The 21,239-nt window shown below is 42.5% G+C and overlaps 1 protein-coding gene across 1 annotated transcript in view; it reads left to right on the top strand.

Moving 5' to 3' along the window:
* Positions 1 to 517: 517 nt before the first annotated feature.
* Positions 518 to 21,239, top strand: part of LIMCH1 (LIM and calponin homology domains 1) — a 172,900-nt gene continuing 152,178 nt past the window's right edge. Inside the window, 1 exon segment of the mRNA XM_053976123.1 lies at positions 518 to 942. Within this exon segment, the coding sequence (XP_053832098.1) occupies positions 847 to 942 (96 nt within the window). The 5' untranslated portion in view covers positions 518 to 846.

The following is a 21,239-nucleotide window of genomic DNA, read 5'->3' as shown; positions in this document are numbered from 1 at the left end:
AGTGTCGCCCCTCAGCAGCCCGAGATGTTCCGCAGTGCCGTCAGAGGCACCTGCCGTGCTCCGCTCCCGGTGCAGAAGCCCCCGGCCCTCAGGCAGGTGGGTGAGGGACGGGCGAGGAGCAGAGCGCTTTCCCCGCGGCGGTCATGGAGATTCTCGGGTGCTCCGCGTAGCAACCTCGATTAATGAGGTGTTTAAGGCAGCAGCCGCAAACAGCAATTCACCGTGTGCGGCTCGGCGCCCTCCGAGAGCGGTGGGGGACTGGTTGCCCCCAAAGCAGGGGGAGCCTTGCCATCGAGTCCTCCCTCCCCGGGAGCAGCGGGCTGAGGGTAGCGGCTCTCCCCTAAGCAGGGAGTGCCTTGCCATCCCCGTCCCCGTCCCCCACGCGGGGTGCCCGAGTCCCCCGCCCACCCTCCCCCCGGTCGCAGCGCCGCCCGCGATGCGATGCTCGCGGAGGGGAGGCGGCGGCGCGGGCATTTGCATGGGCTGAAGGCAAAGCGGCTTCGCCCGTCTGTTTTATTTTTAGCTGGCAGCTCAGGACAGCGCAGCGAAGCTCCGCTCCGCCGGCGGGGCGGGCGGGGCGGCAGCCGAGGGAGGACCGAGCCGGCAGGGCGGGCGGGCGGACGGGGCACCGGCGGAGAGAGGTTACCGCAGGCGAGCTGCAGCCAGCCGGGCTGCGGAGCGCCGCCGCCCCCGGCTCCCGCCCCGGCGGCTGCGAGCAGGGAGAGGCAGGGACAGACAGGCAGCGGCCTCCGGCGTCCCCTCGCTGCGGCCGCGGCTCACCCCGGGCTGGCGACTCGGTGCCTGGCTTCTCCCTCGCCGCAGCCGCGGCGCGCCGGGGCCCTGCAGATGGCCAGTCCTGGGTTGGAGCTGGGAGAGGTTCAGCCTCCTGCCGAGCCCCCCCAGCCTGAGCTGGCCTTCACCGAGGCTCAGAAATGGATCGAGGTAAGCCCGCGGGATGGCTGGGGTGCAGGCGCCTGACCCCATCGGGGACGCCCCGCGGGACTACCCGGTGTCCTTCCCTCCCCCCACGGTCGCTGTCTCCCCGGGGACTGTGGGCGTTTTATTCCACGCTGATCTCTATCCCGGCCTCCCCGCCTCTCTCCCGAGCTTTCCTCGCCGCGGAGAAAGCAGCCGGGGCCGACCGAGCCACCGCTCAGCCGCCGCGCAGGGTGCGCGCCTTTGGATGGGCCCCCGCCCCCCTTCCGTCGCTTCCAAACTTAATCTGTTAATCGCATTTCCCCTCCCCGCCCCCGGCGTTGGGATGAACGGGACGGCTGTAAACACGAGCCGGGCAGGTGCGCGGAGCTGTGGAGCGGACGCGGATGCTTCCCCGTCCCCCCGGGGCTCCCGGGGGCGGCGAGGGGCCCCCGCCTCGCCGGGCAAGGTCCAGCCCCGCGCCCCGCCGGCTCCCCGCGGCCCCGGGTGGCGGTGGCTGCCGCGCAGGTAGCGCTCCGCAGTGCGCGGAGGGGCGGGCCGTCACCGCTGCGAGGCCGGGGACACCCCTGCTGCCCCTGTTCCCGTCTCTCAGCCGACCGAGGAGAGATATTTAGTTTGGCTGTTAAAGCAGGGCAGAAAAAATAGATGTGCTTGCTGTTTGCTCGCGCCGTAAAACGGAAAGATGAGCAGGTGGTGGGTCAAATTTAATAGTTAAATATTTTGGCATATGCCAATAGAGACGCTGAAAATAGCTCTCCATCTGATTTCCGGTACAGAACATGCTTGAAGGTGGCATAAGCCCAGATACCAGGGTAGCTGCTCCCTTCAGCTGTGGGCTTTGAATTTAATCTGCAGCTTTTAGAAAGCCTCAGTGGATTCTCTTTTCTGAAAGTGACTAGGCAAAAGGTTGTAAAAATCGTTGTGACTTTCAGATTCTGTGAAGCCCTGTGAATTTCAGACTGTGATGTTTTACTCCAGTATCAATTGGAAAAGTAATGCTGTGTCAGTCTTCAGGGAATTGGCCCTGACATAATGTGAATCTGGCTGGTGTAGGACCAGAGGGAGAGGAACCATGATGAATGTGAAAAGAAGGGCTTTTGTGCCAAAGAGGAGTGAACATGCAGCTTGGAAAACTGAAGTGCCCTAAACACCATTTGTCTTGGGAAGATGAATACAGCAGTTTTTGTATAGTCTGCTTTATGACAGAGGACCAGGGGAGAGAGGCACATGACTCCATCGTACATATGCTATAAAAATACCTTGTGACCCTGAGTCCTGCTGACTGCTAATGGAGCCAAGAACTCAATGGTGAAGCAGTTCTCTGTAGATAACAAAGCTGTCATCAGCCACTCCAGGCACGATAATAATTAAGGGACTATAAGTCTTCCTGTATTAGAACAGAACCTTGTGGGTCAGGCAGAAACTTCTCTCTTGGGCAGTTTATTCCACAGTTCACTGTGGCAGGAGGTCTCATGCCTGTTTCTTGTGCTATGCAGGCCCTGGTGAGCAGAGCAAGAGAGCTCTTTAAGATCTTTGTCCTCCATGCAAGTCCAAGAGCTCAGTGTGTACAGGGGAAGCTTGTCAATAACTTCTTGTGCTTCCTCCAATTTTTAAAGCATCATCTGCTTGATGCCTGAATGACAGAACTGTAATGTACTGTTAATTTTGCAACTGTCCCTTTGCCTGAGGGGAATGTGTCAGGAGCCTGGAGCATTGCCACAGCTGTGGTGTGAGAGGGAAGCATCTGCCTTTCCAGCAATGCCTGGAGTTGATGCTCCCACTAAGAGAAAGAAGGAAGAAGCTGTCAGTGAAGCAAATGTGGCTTAATTTGCCTAACACATCGTATTTCCTTTTAATCCCAGTTTGGCTTACTCTCTGGAGCATGAGGGTTATTACCTCTTCCAAAAATCTGGTCAGCATTCACCCTTCTCAATCTGGATGGTTTGAACTGATTGAATTATGCAGAACTTGACATGCTAGTGCAAAGTTATTGAAAAGCAAGCTCAGTCTTAAAAAGAAATAAAATTTAAAAAATAGGAAATTATAAGGTCTCAACATTCAGTGTGCCAAGCCCTATCAATTTGTGTGAAAAGCAGAAATGGGGGTCGTGCTGTGTCTGGCTACTAAGTCCATCTGCTTCAGCTGGCTCTGTACTTGTCTCTCACCAGTTTATTCTCCAGCCTAGAGATGTTAGGAATTGTCCAGTGTGTTGTGTCTTCCGACTCCCTTCTGACCATTTAAAATTACATCTCTCTCAAATGAAAAAAAAGAAATTGTTATAATTGCAAGGAAGGCTACTGAACCTGTAGAATGGAGCAGACAAGCTAGTGAGCATGTTACCAGTATAAGACAGCTTAAAACCTATCTTAGGCTGTAAAATAGTGCCATGCAAGGAAATTAAAGTAGAAATGGACAGATTGAAACTCTATCAGCTAACTGTGCATTTTTATTTCTAACGATTAAGTTGTGTGATTTGCCTGTTCGATTCTCATCTGGTTTAAATCTTCGTGTGAGTGCTGTCACTATTGTTGTAAGGCTGCAGAAATCCACCCCATGGTCTGCAGTACATTTCTCCTGTGATGGGACTGGAAAGAGAGGCTTCTCCTCTTCTTGCAGATGGGCAGCCAAGACATTAAGTTATGAATGTTTAGTTCTACAAGGATCAAGGAACTTCTGTTCCACTGCTCCAGAGATCTTAGGGATCTTGTTTTTACTCCTTGGGTCTGTCACCTTTCACCAGAGATGGTCTTCCTTTTTCTCTGCCAGCATTACTTTATTTTGGATGCTGCAGTGTAGGGTGGTCTAAATTACACTGAAGTTTTGGTGGATACCTTTGGGTAGGAAACCAGAGTTCAGGCTTGCTTAATTTTGCATAAATATCAACTGTGCATCCCCCTTGTAACAGCAAACTAGTCTATTATTTTAGTTTAGCTCGGTATGTACTACTTAAGTGAAGAATGCCCTCTTAACGATAAAATGCACCTTATTAGTAGCACTCAGAGGAATTAAAATAAAGGCACTGAATGAAAAATCCTGTGAGAGAGCTACATCAGTCTGCATTATTAAAGGTGTGGTATCTCATTTCAATTAATGCGTCTTGGTTTCACTGAAAGAATATATCAACCTTGTAAAGCCTAGTGGCATGCTATAGCAAAATAACAAATCTAATTTAATCTAATGGCCTGTAATATTAAAATATCAAGGTTCTCTGTATGTATGTTTAATCTGGAATAGCTGGTGGTGGAAAGAACATCTGTATAAACAGAGTTATTCTTGCTGTAAAGACTCACAGGAGAATAATACGGTAATAAAGTCACATTTAATACTGGTGTAACTCCTAAGGGTATTGTTATCTCCTCATCGTGACTCCTAGCCTTGCCTCATTAATATGCTCTCTCCTCATTGCTAAGACTTGGTTCAATTAGGGATGGTTTTTCCATAGATTTGTATTCCTTAGAAACTTTGCCAGCTGATAAGAATACTTCCTTCATAGTTGTATGACAATAATAAACAGGTCATGTTTTTCTGTCCATTGTGACCAGTGCTTGACTTTATCATTCCCTATAGATGTGTGTAAGCTAAACCCCATCAACTTCCAATAATCTGTTGCTTTTTTCCTATATACATTTCCCATGAGAATTCTTGTGTTATGGAGAAATTTGCCAGCCAGAGAAGTTTGTTGGGTGTTTTTTGTCTTCTTTTTGCCTTCTAGCAAAAACACCTCTTAGATTTTTGTATTTAAGGTGGTGTTTTAAATTGGTAACAGTGGTGCTGCTTCTAGGAGACGCAGTAGGACCATGTGCATTCCCTAGTGCCTCTGGATGTGCCACAACATACAGCAGAATAGGTAGGCCGCTCCTTCACTACCTTCTCGATGGAAGAGTGTGAGAGGCATGAATTCAGGGAAGTGACTCAGGCAAATAAACTTCATGTGATTTGCTTGAGCCTGGAGTCTAGAAACAAGGTTTCTATAGGGTGTCTGTCTCAGCCAGAGAGGAAGTTCCCACTGCAAAAATGTAGCTTAAAAGGAGTTGAAAGTACTTCATTGAGCAAATATTTTCTGATGGTGAAAGACTTGGAGTATCTGCAGCAGCGTCCTGGAACTTGAGTAATATGCAAGTTTGTTTATGTGATCTTCGGAATGCAGTATGACCTCTGAGGAACATCAGAGATAAAACTCTTTTGTGATGGGGGAAGCTGACTGATTCACTGAGTATACAAGTGACCTGCATCCTGCAGGAGTGTTTCTATTTCCAAACATGTGTAGATATCTATTCTTCTGTGAAGCTGATTCTAAGATCCTTAAACAGGGACACCAGCTCCTTTGAACATTGACACAGTTCCTAGAACGGTGGTGCCTACAGTCAAACTGGGACCTTTGGGTGCCACTACAGTCATGCCATTATTTGGATAGGAATGCATTAAATCCAACAGACATCTTCTCTAGCAAGCATTTCCAGAGAATTCAATTTAACTACTTTATAAGAGTATTTCAGTGCTACCATTTAAGTGTAGAATGTTACACCAAGCTCTAAAACTGAATCTTTTTATTAATGAAATATTGTAGAGTGGCTGTTGAATGAACCTCCAGGCAGTGTTTACAGGTCAAATTTCTCAGCCTTTAGCTTTTCTTTCTTTTTAGCTCTTTTTCTTCTGCTGGAAAGTCTTACCTATATACTTTATATAATATATTGGGAATTAATTTATTAAAGTGAGCAAGTGTATTCTCAGACTAGAAGAAACCTATGCAAATGTGTTAGACAAGTAGCCTGATATGTGGACAAGCTGAAGTGTAGGCCAGAAGAATCCTTCCCACAGTGTTTGTAAGGTAGCAATGAAGAATCAGAAGGTATGTGGCTGATATCAGGCCCTAGGTGTATGTGAATGCAGGATACCTTTACTGTGGTTACAGTGACTGGACTTGGAGAGGAATTCTTCACTGCTATCTCTACATCTCCTCCTGGGCAGCGTTTAGGGACTGCAGGCAGGACAGATGGGATGCTCTTCATTCTGGCTCAGTTAGTCATTTGGTGGAATGAGAGCTAAATTGATTTAATAGGGGTGGAAGAACCCACCCAAACTCTCTGACCCTGTCACACTACCACCTTCTAGAAATATTTTCCTCTTCAGTTACCTGGCAGCCGACCTCCTGTGCTGTATACATGAACCCAGTTCCTTCATCATGAGATGTTTAAGCCATGTTACAAGTAGTGCTTGGCACAGAGGTGAAAATAATCAGAACAACAATACTATTGTTGAAGGGATAATGTCAGGAAAAGCAGGGCTGAACTCTTAATAGTCTCAAACCTGAATTAATTTCTACTTTAAGTACTGAAGTTTAAAGTAAAAGGTAAAAGATCTGACCTTCACACCAGTCTGGGATGCCATTATGCAGTTAGTGGTGGAGACCAGTTAGCAGAGCTATGTAATGTCACTGGGCTTGTTCTGCTAGTAGTTACATTTTTTTTAATTATTTTTTTTAAGGCAAACTTTGGTCCTCTAGAAAGGAAGGTGAAATCTTTTCCAAGTATGTAGTTTAAATAGTAGGTTGATACAGGAGGATTTTCTAGCTTCTAAAATGTTTTGGCTTATCAGGTTTTAAAAACTGCATCTTTTGTTTGGAAAATCTAGCAGTCTAGGAGCTTTTCATCCATGGATGAAAAATTCTGTGCATTCTTTTTCTGCAAACATTCCAAGAAGAACAATTTTCTAATGAAAAAGACATTTATGGGGTGAAAGTGTCACTTAAAAGGACAGCTGCATGCATGCCATGAAGATCTAAGCTTTCCCTTCTCCTTCTCCTTCTCCTTCTCCTTCTCCTTCTCCTTCTCCTTCTCCTTCTCCTTCTCCTTCTCCTTCTCCTTCTCCTTCTCCTTCTCCTTCTCCTTCTCCTTCTCCTTCTCCTTCTCCTTCTCCTTCTCCTTCTCCTTCTCCTTCTCCTTCTCCTTCTCCTTCTCCTTCTCCTTCTCCTTCTCCTTCTCCTTCTCCTTCTCCTTCTCCTTCTCCTTCTCCTTCTCCTTCTCCTTCTCCTTCTCCTTCTCCTTCTCCTTCTCCTTCTCCTTCTCCTTCTCCTTCTCCTTCTCCTTCTCCTTCTCCTCCTTCTCCTTCTCCTTCTCCTTCTCCTTCTCCTTCTCCTTCTCCTTCTCCTTCTCCTTCTCCTTCTCCTTCTCCTTCTCCTTCTCCTTCTCCTTCTCCTTCTCCTTCTCCTTCTCCTTCTCCTTCTCCTTCTCCTTCTCCTTCTCCTCCTTCTCCTTCTCCTTCTCCTTCTCCTTCTCCTTCTCCTTCTCCTTCTCCTTCTCCTCCTTCTCCTTCTCCTTCTCCTTCTCCTTCTCCTTCTCCTTCTCCTTCTCCTTCTCCTTCTCCTTCTCCTTCTCCTTCTCCTTCTCCTTCTCCTTCTCTTCTCCTTCCAATATTATCACTTAAAGAAGGAAGTCTTGCCTCACTCAGGCCCTTAGATCACAATGAGTACAACAGATACCATGGCAGCAGGAACATGACATTAAAATTAATAGCTGAAACTTCTCCCAGCTATGTTAAATACTGTCATGGGTGAAAGGGCTGTGGCCTGTGTCCTTGAGACAGAATGTGAAGAACAGTAATGTACCACAGCTTAAAATAAACAGCATCAATGTAATTCCTGTACCTGGGACAGGATGGGGACTGACTGCTGGGGCAGCAGCTCTGATGGAAAGCACTGGGGGAATCTGAGGGAAAACACAGGCTCGGCACAAGCCTGCAGTGTTCTGGCAGCAGGAGAGGCTACCCCTTCATGATCTTCTGGAGCTGGTAGTGATGGATGTGGTTGTTTGCTCCTGTTTGGCACTTGCTAGGCCACTCTTGGAATACTGCATCCAGTTTTGGAGCCCAGAGTATGGGAGGGGCATTGATAAGCTGGAGGATATGGAGCAGGGAGCCCCCAGGCTGAACTGGGCTGGGACACTTGTCATGAGAGGGTGGGGGAACTGGGCTTCTTCAGGAGAGGTGGCTTTGTGTGGGCATGGCAGCAGCATCCCTGCTCCTGTGAGCAGGTTTTTGAGAAGACAGATTCAGGCACTTCACAGAGGTATGTGACAGGAAAATCAGATACTTGTCATAAATTAAAATAGGAAAGATTATGGCTTGATATAGGGAGAAGTTTCTTCACCTTGAGCTAGCTGAACATGGGTGCAGGTTGACCAGAGGTGCTGGGAGAACACCATCCCTGGAATGCCTCATTCCTGTCTGGACAAAGCTGGGAATGGCCTGGTCAGACCCAAGAGCTGAACTTGCACATAGCAGGAGGTTGGACTAGAGACCTTCTGATGTCCCTACCAACCTGGTTATTCTGTACATCTATAACTGCTCGACCGAGGGTGAATAAGCATCACTTATTTTTAATGCTACTTTATAGGCCATTTGTGTTATTGTAGTGAAGAGCTTGTTTAAATAAGCAAGATCCTTCTTTATAGAAAAGCAAAACTCCTATGGCTGGCATCTTCAGGGTATGCTACTGAGTTTTCTTTGTAGAAACTCTTCAAGGCAGTGTGAAATATGTTTGGCTTCTAATCTAACTATTTTTGCTAAACCTGTTTTATTATAGAAAACTGTGAAAATTACTAATTTCATTGGCTTGGCTTGAATTTTTGTTTTGTTTTGTTTTGTTTTGTTATCATTTGATTCGTTGTGCACTGCTATAATTGACCATTAAGGAATTTAAATTTGCCTTCCTTTCCAGATCTTGAGAAGATGACATGCAGGCTTAATTTGTGAGACTTTAGGTACTAAATCCTTAAGAGGCTTTTTGTTTGTGGTATTAGTTGTTTATAAGAATCCTTTACCTTGATGGTCCCTCTGCTCAGTTCCAGTATAACCTGCTACTGTTAACTAGAGTTTTTCTTTAATTGTATGTGTATATGATAATTATTGCCAGCAATCCTTACCCTAGAAAAATGTCTATCTTAACAACAGAGTTAATAACAGAGCTTGCATCTGATGTTAAAATTGACTTGAAGTAGTCTAGTGAATTTTTGATTGATGACGAGAAGAAAATCTTCGTTTGCTCATTTGAAGAGAAGCCCTATTTTGCTGGTTTCGGCTGTTTAGAGGTCTCATGCCTACTACCAAAGACAGCTTGATTTTGAAATCAACTTTGACAAGCTAAGATTATGAAAAATAATTCTGCTGTGGCTTCTTGGCTTTGGCATCATTGTCAGTGATTCACAGAGCACTTCACAGGCTAAGGAGCAGCATGGTGAAAGCAGGGGAAGCAATTCTTTAATTCTGCTCTGAATGGATGGATGAGTAAGGTAAGAGAGAAATGCTCTTCATTAATTGCTCCTTCACAGAGTGTTCTGGATGATCCCTGGTTCATGATGGAAATAAGACAGGGATTTTTTGCAGTGTGTGATCTGATCCCACTGTGAGTTTCAGGAAGAACATCAAAGGTAAAGTTCTCTGTGACGGCTTTTTCCTTATGCTGTTCTAACATCCAAATTCTCTCTACTTCCATTTGACTTTTCCACAGTCTTCAGATGAATCCCAGCCCTTCAGTTATCTATAAGCTATATGGAAAGTGGCTGCACATACTCTATGTAATATACAAAACCCAGGAGACCTCATCCTGATACTGTAAATACATTCCCTCTGGTTTCCTTTCCTCTTGGTGTTGCTAGATCTCTGTAGAGTGATGCAATTGGGAGCAATCAAATGTCTGGGTGGATCACAGTATCATTTAAAAAATAAATTAAGCTGTTACCTGCACTTCCTCAGACATTGCTGTGTCTCAGGTTTTTCTCATCGACAATCAGGAAGGAAAATCTATGGAAAGATTAACACGTAAGAGGTCAAAAAAATTATTTTAGTTCTGATACGTACCTATAGCAAAAATGCAGGTCAAGGGCTTTACATAATATATTGATAATGCTTGATAGGACTGCATCATCTGGATTCCTACACATGGGAAGGGACTCTTAGAAGGAGAAGTTTTGAACCGAGGATGAAGAAAAGTATGGTCTTCCACTCTGGGACCTTTGCATTTCCAGAGTGGCAGGAAAAAGCTCTGAGTTATCCTTCCACTAAAACCAGAAGGCCAGAAAACTCAAAGGAATTTGTAGCTCGGCATCAGGTCACAGACTAGCACAAAGAATTTTAACTGTTGGTCTTACTTGAGAAGCACAACCTTGCTTTTGCAAAAGCAGAGGCTGATACCCATAAATAACAGATTTCAAGTGGGAGCACTGCCTGGCTACAGAGGACAGGGGGTTGAAGTTAAAAATCTCTTTGTGGAGCTTTGCCAGCACTGTTCTTCATTAAATGCACAAAGTTATGCTGTCGTGTGACAGCAGACTGTGGCTCTAGTGGAGGTTAGAGGTCTCGCTACGTGTCTTAAAGCAAATGCAACTCCCAGATCCAAAACTCTAACTTTAGTCTTCACCTGCATATAAATATTCAAGGAAATTATGGAACTCATGATGATTTAATTTCTTGTGCAAATTTTATATATGATGTCAGTGTATTGGACACTCCGTTTCAATTCTACTTCCACAAATACTGAAAATTCTTTGTCCAAATGTCTACTTTACTAATCTAGAAAATTACTTAATCTAGAAAATTCTTAAGTAAGAGATTTTTTTTTAAGTCTGCTATCAGAGAAGGGAAGCTTCTGTCTGAGGAAAAGCACTGAAGTCATCCTCCCCATTTTTTTCACTGAATTCCTGGGTTTGAATATGAACTTCATGCCTTTGATGGCAATTTTGCTTTGTTTTCCATTTTCTTTTTTTCCATTTTAAAAAGAGTCATGGTGTGTTAGCTGAAGTCTGCTACTTGTCAGTGAGCATTTTCTGACTGTGTTTGGGAAAGGGAGAGGGATGAGAAGAGGCAGAAGTGGCTGCCTTGTCTCTGTCAGGCTGGTGCAGGCAGGGATGCCCAGTGTGCCAGGATGTTCAGCCATGAATGCCTTGGCTTTGTTTCTGTGCGATTGTTGTGATTCATTTCAGTGGGCTAACTCACATACATAGCTGCAACAAAAACAACTTTGGAAATTTTTTCAGTCCAGAGGCATAAATGTAACTATATAATCTAAACAGGAAAAAAAAAAAAAAAAAAAAAAAAAAAAAAAAAAAAAAAAGAGAATAACTACGTAAGTATTTTTTCCTGTTTGTCCTTTTCCTGATTCTGAAGAGTTGTTTTTCGAAGTTGTGGTTTGGAAAAAGGAAGCTATGGATTTAGGAGTATGCATGTGCAGTGTCTGTCATCTGACAGTGTTTGGATCAGTTAAAGATAGGAAAGAAAATAATTTGTTTTCCAAAAAAAAATATGCTTTCAAGGAACAGAAGGTGTCATAATCAGTAAGTCAAAAAAGTGAGTCTTGCCTGAGTTCAGAGAAATTATATAAAACCTTAGCCTAATATCCTACCTCTCCCAAACTCAATTTTTATTTCAACAAGGGGGCCTTCAGTTTTGGAATAACGTGTTAAAAAACCAAAAAGCAACAAAGTTTACTTGACTCAAATGATCCTTTATTAGAAACATCTTGCCTGTCCCAATGGGAAGCAAAAGTACCCTCTAAACATTTTAATTGTGAACATACAGATCTTCAGTCTTGCTGGGACTTTGTTTTCTTCTTCTCTCAGACCAGAGCCACTCTGCCCATGTCACTGCTCTGCTGAGGGTGCTGGGCTGAAGGGCACTTTCTGGTAAGGCAGGTACTTCTTCCTGCTGGTGGTAGGGACTGTAGGCAGTCTGCACTCATCTCTCAGGACAGCCCAGGTGCGCAGCCACTGCTCAGAGTGGAGGTTGTGTGCTGGCCACTGCTCTTGTGTGGTGGTTCCAGCTGGTGGTTCCAGCACAGGCAGCTGTTGCAGTGTGGCTCCTGACATCCAGAGACTCTCAGACTGGCACAGCACAGTGAAGGGTGAGATATGTCCTGTGAGGAGATGAGCATAAAGGGAGCAAAGGGTGTTAAAAATCAAGCTGGTAAAGTTGCAGTAGTTTTACCTCCCTTATCATTCAATAATAATTTTCTCCCAGGAAGCAGTCCTCAGTTAGATTTGCAGATGTTCACTTGCTATGGGTGCCCTCCAACTATAAGCATCAAAGTGGATCTGTAGTAGGACTGGATTTGAAGGATATGCAGGTTATGAAGGATGCACTGCAATTGGTGAGAGAACCTTCTTGGAGTACCCTAAACAGGAGAAGACACCTATTTTTATCTAAAAAATGTATCTTAGTAATAAATGCTTTTAAACTTCATTCCTTTCACTAATTTTGCTTTGTGTTAGTAGCTTCAGGGGAGAAAGTAAGCAAAGCAGTTATGGATAGCTATGGGACAACTTAATGAAAATTCAGAGGTAGCTCTGGGTGACATTCCAGTAAGATATGATAAAAAACTGTCTACCGGTGCTTGCAGGATTTTATCCAATAATTTCCATTCATCGTAGTTCACTAGTGTCTCTGAGGTTGCAATGCTGAATAATAGCTTTGATTCTGTACTTTTTATTTTTGGATTTGAACCAAGACTCTTGAGTGCATATTCTGGTCATAGGCAGATCTGATATTTGTGGGTTTTACATCCACCCTCAATATTTGTTAGTTTTTCAGTGCAATGCTTAGTTCTCCATTGCCACACTGGGTTTTCTTTTTTTATTTTCTTTTTTTTTTTTTTTTTTTTTAAATAAATTGTGTGGAAAAAACTTGCATTTCAGCTTCCCACATTAAGGACCTTGAAATCAATAGATCAAAGCCAGAGCAGACTTGCTGGAAGTGGTGCAATCTCAAACTGTGTTGAAAGCTTTTGTTTTCTGCTTTTTTATTGTCTCTTGGTATCTCCCAAGAGGAGGAAGACCATGTGGGGGGTCTCTGTGTAGGGAAAGGGGAGTATGCCATCATTGCATGCTTGGGGTGCAGGGCTATGTGACTAGAAGGTGCTGATTTGCACAAGCAGCAGTGGGGGCAGGCTTTGCACAGGACGAGGAGCTCCGATATGAAGCATCAAAGCAATGGTTTCCCATGGCTTGACCTGGTGTCCAGTACACCCAGGAAATAGGTGCTGTTGGAAGATGTGCTCATGGAGAAAGCACTGTCAGTGTTAACTATGAGCAGTGAACATTTCTCAGTGCATGCAGCTCCAGCCAGGTAGAAGTTTTCTTTTAGGATTGAGAGGGAAAACATAAGCATCTTGTACAAAAAACATATGAAGAGAGCAAAACATAAGCTCCTATTTTTGTGTTTGCTGGGAAGGAGGATGCTTTAAACTTAGAACTGCAACAGCATGAAAGCTGTAAATGGTTGGTGAAGTAGATGTGATAGAGTCAACAAAGTTGAGATGCTTCCATGTGTCAAAAACTCTTGCTGCTACTCTGTTGATGATAAGCTTTTATTTCTTCAAGAAAAAGCAAGTTAGAGAAATGGCTCTTCTACAATGTCGAAAGCTGCTGACAGGGGCAGATGGTCACTTCTAATGTGTAGACTTGTGTCCTTTGTTGTCCAGAGGTGTATCATAGTAGAATTTCTTAGGACAATGTCATGAAGCAAAAAGAACTTCTGTCTGACAAGACTTCCACGACCAATTGCATTTATAGGTTGCCATGAAAATGTCTTGCAAACGACTGAGCTTGAAGCCAAGTGTGTTGACCTGTGCACTTGTCCTACTCCTCAGAGCCATGATTTCTTCCTGCCAGAAGTCGAATGAGCCTGTTGGAGGGAAAGAGCACGTTTGGGAATTTCGGGACTGTTGTAACTATAGCCCTTTCACTCCCAGTACAATGACAGAATATTTGAACTAAAACCAGTTAGGAGAATTACAACTTTGTTCTTACTAGTAAAACAAAATGCCCTTTTTTTTAGTTCATCAACAGCCCATCTAACTTAAAATATGGCTTTTGACTGAAGGGCTTTGGACCATTTTACTTGCTTAATGTGTAGGCAATGTTGGGGGATTTTTTTGTCTGTAAATGACTGCCCAGTAATCCATCTGTTAATGTACAGAAATATGGGTGGCAAAAGGCACTCACTTGATGAATTTGTTGCATGGATTCTGCTAGCTCTCTGCCTCCCATGTGCCTTAAGGGCTTAAAATATCTTTACCTAGGATAATGGTTATTGTGAGATTACTTGAGTAGTTGACATGCAGTTGGTTGTCCATGCCCCTTGTATCTTTGTATCCTGGTGCATATAACTTCAAGGTTTTTCTTCTAAACTTGCCCAAAAATAAAGAAATTTAGGAAATTTAGCTGAGAGAAGGGAAGAAATGAGAATTAGCAGAGTCTGGATAAAGAGCTCCAAGAGAACACACCCTGTAACAGGCACTTCAGAGAATATAAGCTAGATCAGGCATGTCTAATCCACTGTAAAATCCCCTTTTCCCCAGGACGTCCTGGTTGGAGTGGAGATCTCAAGCCCTGATCGTGTTGCAGGCAAGATGTTGCTCTTTCTACTGGAAATATTTGATAGCAATTCTGACTAGAGTGAGTTGCTCAGCAGGGCTTAATAGAGATTTCCTGGTACATTGTTTCTGTGAAGTTGTGTCTTCAGGAGTTCTGCATTTAGTATTCCCTTCTATAACAGTAGAAAGTGAGAAGCATGAGTACAGATACCAAACTGCCAGATCATCTCTTTGGAAGACACTTGGACTCAACTCTCAAATGAATTCCAAATTGACCCTGCTCTGTTTCTGAAGAGAACAACTGTTTCTTTCCTTTATTGCTTCTGTCTTTGTCCTGCATAAACCCTGTTTTTAAGACAGAAGATGGTGGAAGCAGGTTTTAGTTAAACTGTAGTGTGAGCTCCTGGTTTTGCTTTGGGGTTGGGCTGAACATATTGGTTTCCAGGTCTAGGCAGTTATTCCTCTAGTCAACTTGAACAGCATTTCATCCTGACAGCTGTTTTGCTGACATTATTCCCAGTTAGTTATTCACTGGGATTAAGGGCTTTCTGCAGCCAGAACTCTTTGCTGGGAGTGTGCTGTCATTTGGCAGACCATTAAATTCTAGTGCTTAAAAATTTTAATTTGCCCTACATTCTTCCTATTTGGAGTTCCAGCTTAATTGCTCTGTGAGCAAAGAATAAAAATTTACTATAATTACCCTCATTTTTCTCTCTGTTTCCCTTCCCCGCAATATTTTCAAGCCAAAACTTTAAGAGCCAGATTTTGATAAGAATTGCTTTTTCCTGAGGTAACACAGGTACCATGTGTGAGCTTGGGACTCTGTATACAACTGTTCCTTGAATGCTGAGTGAAGTCCATGAGTGTCACTAGATGACACAAGGAAAAACGAAGCACTACAGCTATGGTCACGATGAAGAGACTAATTTATTTTCTCTGACTCTAATCATTTATAGTTCTCAAAAGGTGCCAGTGGATTGGAGGGTGAACGTGCCACCTCTCCAACAACACTGGACAAACTACCTGTACATCAAATTTCTCCGCCTCTATGAAAGAATGCAAAACAATAGGTTGCTTACAGAAAGTTGTGTGAGAAAGTTCTTTACAAGAATGTAAACTCAGAAGGCTTTAGAAAACTCTTAAAAATCAGGGCGACACATGAGTAACAAGGTCAGCCATCATTCGCTTGCATTGTTCACTCTCTGAAAATGATTACTGTAGTTTCCAGATTTGGTCCCATGGGTAGCATGATCCTGGGAAGAGAGCGCTTGTAATGGGGGTGATGATGACACTGGTGCTACCTCCTTCTGCTAGTGCTGGTGGCACAGGTGGTGTCCCTTCAACCTGATGTCCTCACCTCTCAAGGAGGTGGCAGCAGTGGTTTTTGCCAGCACAGTTGAGCTGGGTGAAGCTAGAGGAGAGTGCTTTGTGTTTTGCGGACACTTGGTGCTTGAACGGCCATTTCTTTCATCTCTCTGCTCCTTGGCAGTCACCTGATTGTAACTTGTCTTATGCTTTGAGAGTTACAGTTTTAAGGCAATGTATAAGCAATTCTCCTGTAATTAAAATCAAGGATCAGTTCTCTTTTGGAGCTGTAGATTAGTTTATCCTGGCACTGGTCCAGACTGGATGGAGAAGCTGTTTCGCTCTGTAGGCTTCTTTACTGCTAAGCAGGTAAAACGAAGAACTCTGTCTGGGTTACATGCTCTCAGAACATCTGTTTCTTTACTAATATGTTTCTTACTGGCCTTGGATCTATTGCATAATGAAGATAATGTTAAGCCTATGTGTTACTCTTTCGTGGTTTGCATCCAATTTCAGCTCTAGTGCCACCTACTCACACATTGTATCTATAATGTTTGATGTCATTCTAGAAAGAATTGTGATAACCCCTTAATTTTTATCATATCTATACCCTTTTCCTTGGCTTATCTATTTGTCCTGCTACCAGAGGGCATTGAATGAATTTGGTATGCCTCTGGTGAGAGCACTCACGGGCATGGAAGGAAAAAAAAAGGTGTTTTTTATTATTAAAAAGAGCAAAGTCTTCAATAAAAGGGCAAAAGGACTGATGTCCCTTTCAACTGGAGATAAATTTCTAGCACTGTTCAGCTGATGTGTGTCATATTTTTAGAGTTAACTGACTTTGGTGTATGACACTACTGATTTTGAATACCAGCCCAATTTATTTTTGAAAATCTTTGGAAAAGCAGGTGTGTTCATGAGTATGAACCGGCACAGCAGAATTCTGTCTCTGGCAAGACATAATAGTGTTAAATAGTACTGAAAAAGTATAAAATTCCTTATATTATGTCTGTAATCAGAAAGTTTATCTTAAAACTCAAGACTGTCAAAAATTACCTGCTTCTTTGAATATCATCAGCAGAAAGATTTACTAGACAAGTACTGAGAAGTACTTTTTTTTTTTTTTAAACAAGAGAATCAATCTATGTATCCATCTTTCTCTCAAAACCTAATAATTTGAATCCCATTCCTTCTCTTTGTACTGTGTTGTACTTTGCTATCCCAAGGATAGGTTTAGGGTCACATTGCAGACCAATCAGATGATCCAGCTAAGCTTGTTGGAAGTGGAAGTGGAACAGAACTTTCTGGACCTTTGTTGTTTTTGCGGTTAAAGTAAAAAGTGCCCTACAAAGCCAAAACCCATTGGTGCCCTAAAGTCCATCAGCTGGCTTCCATTTTCATTTTTATAAAGCAGACTACAGTAATTACTCTGTAATACTTGTACTACAAATACCGATTGGAATTTGATAGCCTTTGAAAGTGGCCCAGACTGTAGTGAAGATTATAGCTCAAGATGATCTCGTTATTTAGTTCCCAGTTGGGAGATTTCATAACTGTGTGTCTTGAAAGACCTATTTTGTATATTTTCACCCTTGGTGATCATGTCTCCTTTCTGTATTGAGTCCAGATGTTTACTAGTTTTGTTTTCTAGCACTCTAATTTTAGGGTAAGTTTTTAAACTGAATAAAATAGACTGAACCCTTCTGGTTTTTTGGTAGTTGTTGTCACCAAAAGATTATATACCTAAATTTTTACAGGAGACTTAAAATTTTGCATTAGAAATTTAATGTGCTAAGAGTAACTTGGTAATAGTTTTCTATCTTTTGTTGTGATTTCAAGTTAGGGTAGCAGAAATAAATTTCAACATCCAAAAGAGAAACAAAATTATTTGCATTTTTAAGTACATTCATGATTTTTTAAAAATCCATTATGATAGTTTCCAATACCACAGAAGTTGGTTGGTATAATTTTGCAGAGAGCTGAGGAAGGCTCTGTGCATTCCTCCAAGAATACCTTACTTTCTGCACCAACAGACCTTTCATGTATACAGCACCAGCAAATCCAGCTTCACACCCCCATGAACAGCAGAGCTTGTAAGAAGACAAGAGAATATTAATGCAAATGATGCTTTCCTGTCTATGTAGGATATTTCTGGGCTAATGCTGGAGGTTTAGCCTCCACTAGAGCACAGGCAAACTGTTTGGCTTCAGGAGTGTGCAACAAACCTTCTTCCACTGGCCTTTTAAAATTGTTTTCTTACTACTGCTTTTCATTTGAACATATACTTTGTCTGACTGTTCACTCTTTTGGCACTTCATCTCCTGACCTTTGCTTGCAGCTTTTTTTAGACTGAATTGCATGTACAAACTTTAAAGTGCTAAATTATCAAGAGGTGTGCTGTATTCTCCTTTGGAAAATAGGCAGGTTTTTACCCCCTTCATACAATACCCAGCATCTCACAGCCTGATCTCACTGAAGACAGCTAAACGCAAGTGAAATAAGAATTGTCTCAGTAGTATGTTTCTGTCTTCAGTCTTGGAGAACGTGATGAAATTTGCAAGGTCAGGCCTGCTAAAACAACACAATAGTGTTGTCTCTGCAAGCTCAGTTTCCCTTCATGGGCATGCATATTAAATACGTGGTCACTGCTGTGTTTCTCCTGAGTATCTCTTTAGTGCACAGAATGAATAGCGCAGCTCTCAATGAACAGCTATTCAGTGTTTCATTTTCTCCTTACTCTTCAACATGCAGTCCTATGCCATTTTCTTGTTTGCAGTTCAAACCAAATTCCAAGGATGGAATTATTTTCTCAGACTTTTGTGCTGCTCATCACTAAAGTATCTTTGCAAAAAAGTTCTGTGCAAACATGAACCTTATTTCATGCCTCCATTGTAAGTATCAAAATTGTGGTACAGAGAAATTGATTCAAGACTGTATGCTAATTTGAGACTCTTAAGACCTTGTATTCTTTGCCATGTACTTAGCATTCTGTAGCATTATAGAGGCACAGCTATGGCTCCCTTCTGTGTGCTGGGATGCCAGGCACTTAGAGCAAATGAGCAGTGTGTGACTGGTAATCAGCTATCGAATCTTGGTATCACTGATTGCACTGGTGACACCACTGAGTACGGTGGCATCAGCCAGGATAGTACTCAGATCTCAGATTAGGTGTGTAGCTGGCTGAAATAGTCTTTTCAACTCCCTGCAATTCTTTCCTGCTTTTGCTGCCTACATACAAATTATACAGGCAAGGAAATATCACTGCCCTTGCCTGAAATGCTGGTCTCTAAGGCTTTCAATCTTGGTCTTCTGTGATATAAGCGACATAATAAATCTGTCTTGTTTTAATACCAGTTCTTTATTCTTAATCATTCTCAGGCAGTTTCCTTTTCTCCTATCTTCTCACTTCCCTTACTCTCATACCTCACTGAATTGTGTGCTTTGAACTTATCACCAGCCAAAGTGAAGGAGCAGCGTGGTGGGTGCTGTTGAATCCCAAGGTTTGGGACTGTTCTAACAGGGAAGAAGTGGGGCTGAAATGCCCCTGGCTAGGAAATTTTTTTTTTTTATTCTATCAGGATACAACCCTAATGACTTATTTCCCTTGCTAATAGATGATAAACTGCTGTAATTTATAAGTACTTTTCTGTCTAGAATTGCAGATCTTCTGTCTTCACCTTCCTGGATAAAGACAATTAAAAAGGGTTTGTCCAGCACGAGTTTTCTGGCTTGCTATATACATTTCAACTGGAATGTAACATTTCGCATGTTTCTGGTCACTTTTTGGTAGTAAGAAGTCACAATGAATTAGTAGTTCATACATTAGGGGTTTTAAAAATACATGTGGTAGGAGAGAGGGCTAGGGAGGCCAGCCCATAACATCTGTCCTACTGTGTAGCATCATCTGTTCCTTGGTATTCAAGTTGTCTGAATTTCTGGCTGAAATTCAACATGTGAAGGCTATTAGATCAAATTTTTTCTGTCACAAAGGCTGTGGAAGCTTATTTTGCCAGTTTGTCTTGGTAGTGAATCTGCTTGCTATCACTATGCTTTTATAAATCTGCTTTATCTCAGTAACATCATAGGCAACTTCCATAATTAGAATCAAAAGTCAAAATGAAATTATTCATTTAATACCCACTATGCACATTATTATAATATAATAATGTAATAGTATTCATTTGGAACTCTCTGGCATCTAAAATGTATATCTTGTGGCAGATTTAAAGTAGGGATCTTTATTCTTAATATTGAAAACCTACAAATTTCATTTTCCTATTTTGATCAAGCTTTGAGGTGTAAAAACTGCCTAAGGCTGTTTCTTACATTTATAAATAGATGCGTAAATTTTTTTATAGTGGTTAAGTGAGAAATTAATTAATTTCTCTGTAATAATGGAGACTACACTATAATAAAGAGTACATAATAAATTTGACTAGGAACCATAATATATTTGACTTAATATTGGTAAGCAATAAATCAATTATGTGTCATGGAGGTAGGGTGATTTAGAGTCTGAATGGTATGTCTGGTATAAGCCACAACAGAATAATGTTTTGAGCTTAATGTGCTAAATGTTCATAGGTAGTGGGTATTTGACAAAATAAAAGATCCCTAAAGGAATATCGTGCAAAATAATCCAAACAACTCTAGTTGGCTATTTTGCTTTTTTTACCCCATAGGACTTCTTTGAGCATGTACGAGTCCTGTTGCAATCCAGAAGGGTCAATGCAGTTGAAGGGACAGCACTGTCTCAACATAAAACCCTTTAGTTGTAAAATATGCCAACCATTCTTGAGGCCAGCTGTCGATAAGCTCAGGTCCTACTAGCTGGTGATTCTTAATGAAACTGGGAGACTTAAAGAGAAAGTGTATGTTAAATGTGCATTCAGGCACACCAACCATGCAGTCAAAGTGATGTCATGATTCTCTGCAGCTTGGAAAGCTCTAGGGACAACAAAGTGATAGTATCACTTTCAGATAAAAGAGAAACTTCTGGCTTATCTTGGTGAAATCATTCATGCCTTGGAGACCCTTCAAGTTTAAAAAAAAATTGCCTATTTGTAAAGGACATGGTGTCCCTTTAACTGTTATGATAAAAGCTTGGGGTTTGCATCTGGTTTTGTGCTATCACTGTAACATGAGCTGGTTTATCTGATATAAAAGCTTGAGGGAATCAGAAAGCTATATATTTAAGTTTTAGGATGCCATTTGTAAGATTCCTATTTTTACAAGGTAAGTGTTGATCAAAAAGGAAACCTTATCTGTCTGTCTTTGAAGCACAGGGTCTACATCATACAAGTCTCTTTGGGTGTGTTGGCATGAAATCATTTCTCAGAACAATACTTGCACTATGACAGTGGGTAGAAGTGGAGGATAGGCTCCCAAATGGGGACACAGGTAAGCAGAATAAAAGTTTTGGCTGGAACCCTGGGAAAATGCTTGCAGCTAGTGTCTCTTGTGGAAAAGGAGAAGAAACTTGAGATTCTAGCACAAGGTAGCTTTGTGCAGGTTTCTCTTGATGGCAAAGAGAATGTGTAAAGTTGTATGGCAGACACTTGATAACCAGGCACCAAGAAAAATGCCTTTTGATGTTAAATCCTGTAGGTCCAGGTGGCTTCTGAAAACCTGAAAATAT

Source organism: Vidua macroura, chromosome 4 (genome assembly GCF_024509145.1).
Source record: "Vidua macroura isolate BioBank_ID:100142 chromosome 4, ASM2450914v1, whole genome shotgun sequence".
In the NCBI taxonomy this organism is placed as follows: domain Eukaryota; kingdom Metazoa; phylum Chordata; class Aves; order Passeriformes; family Viduidae; genus Vidua; species Vidua macroura.
Note: the sequence above shows the minus strand (reverse complement) of the source record. Positions and strands in the feature narration are given on the sequence as shown.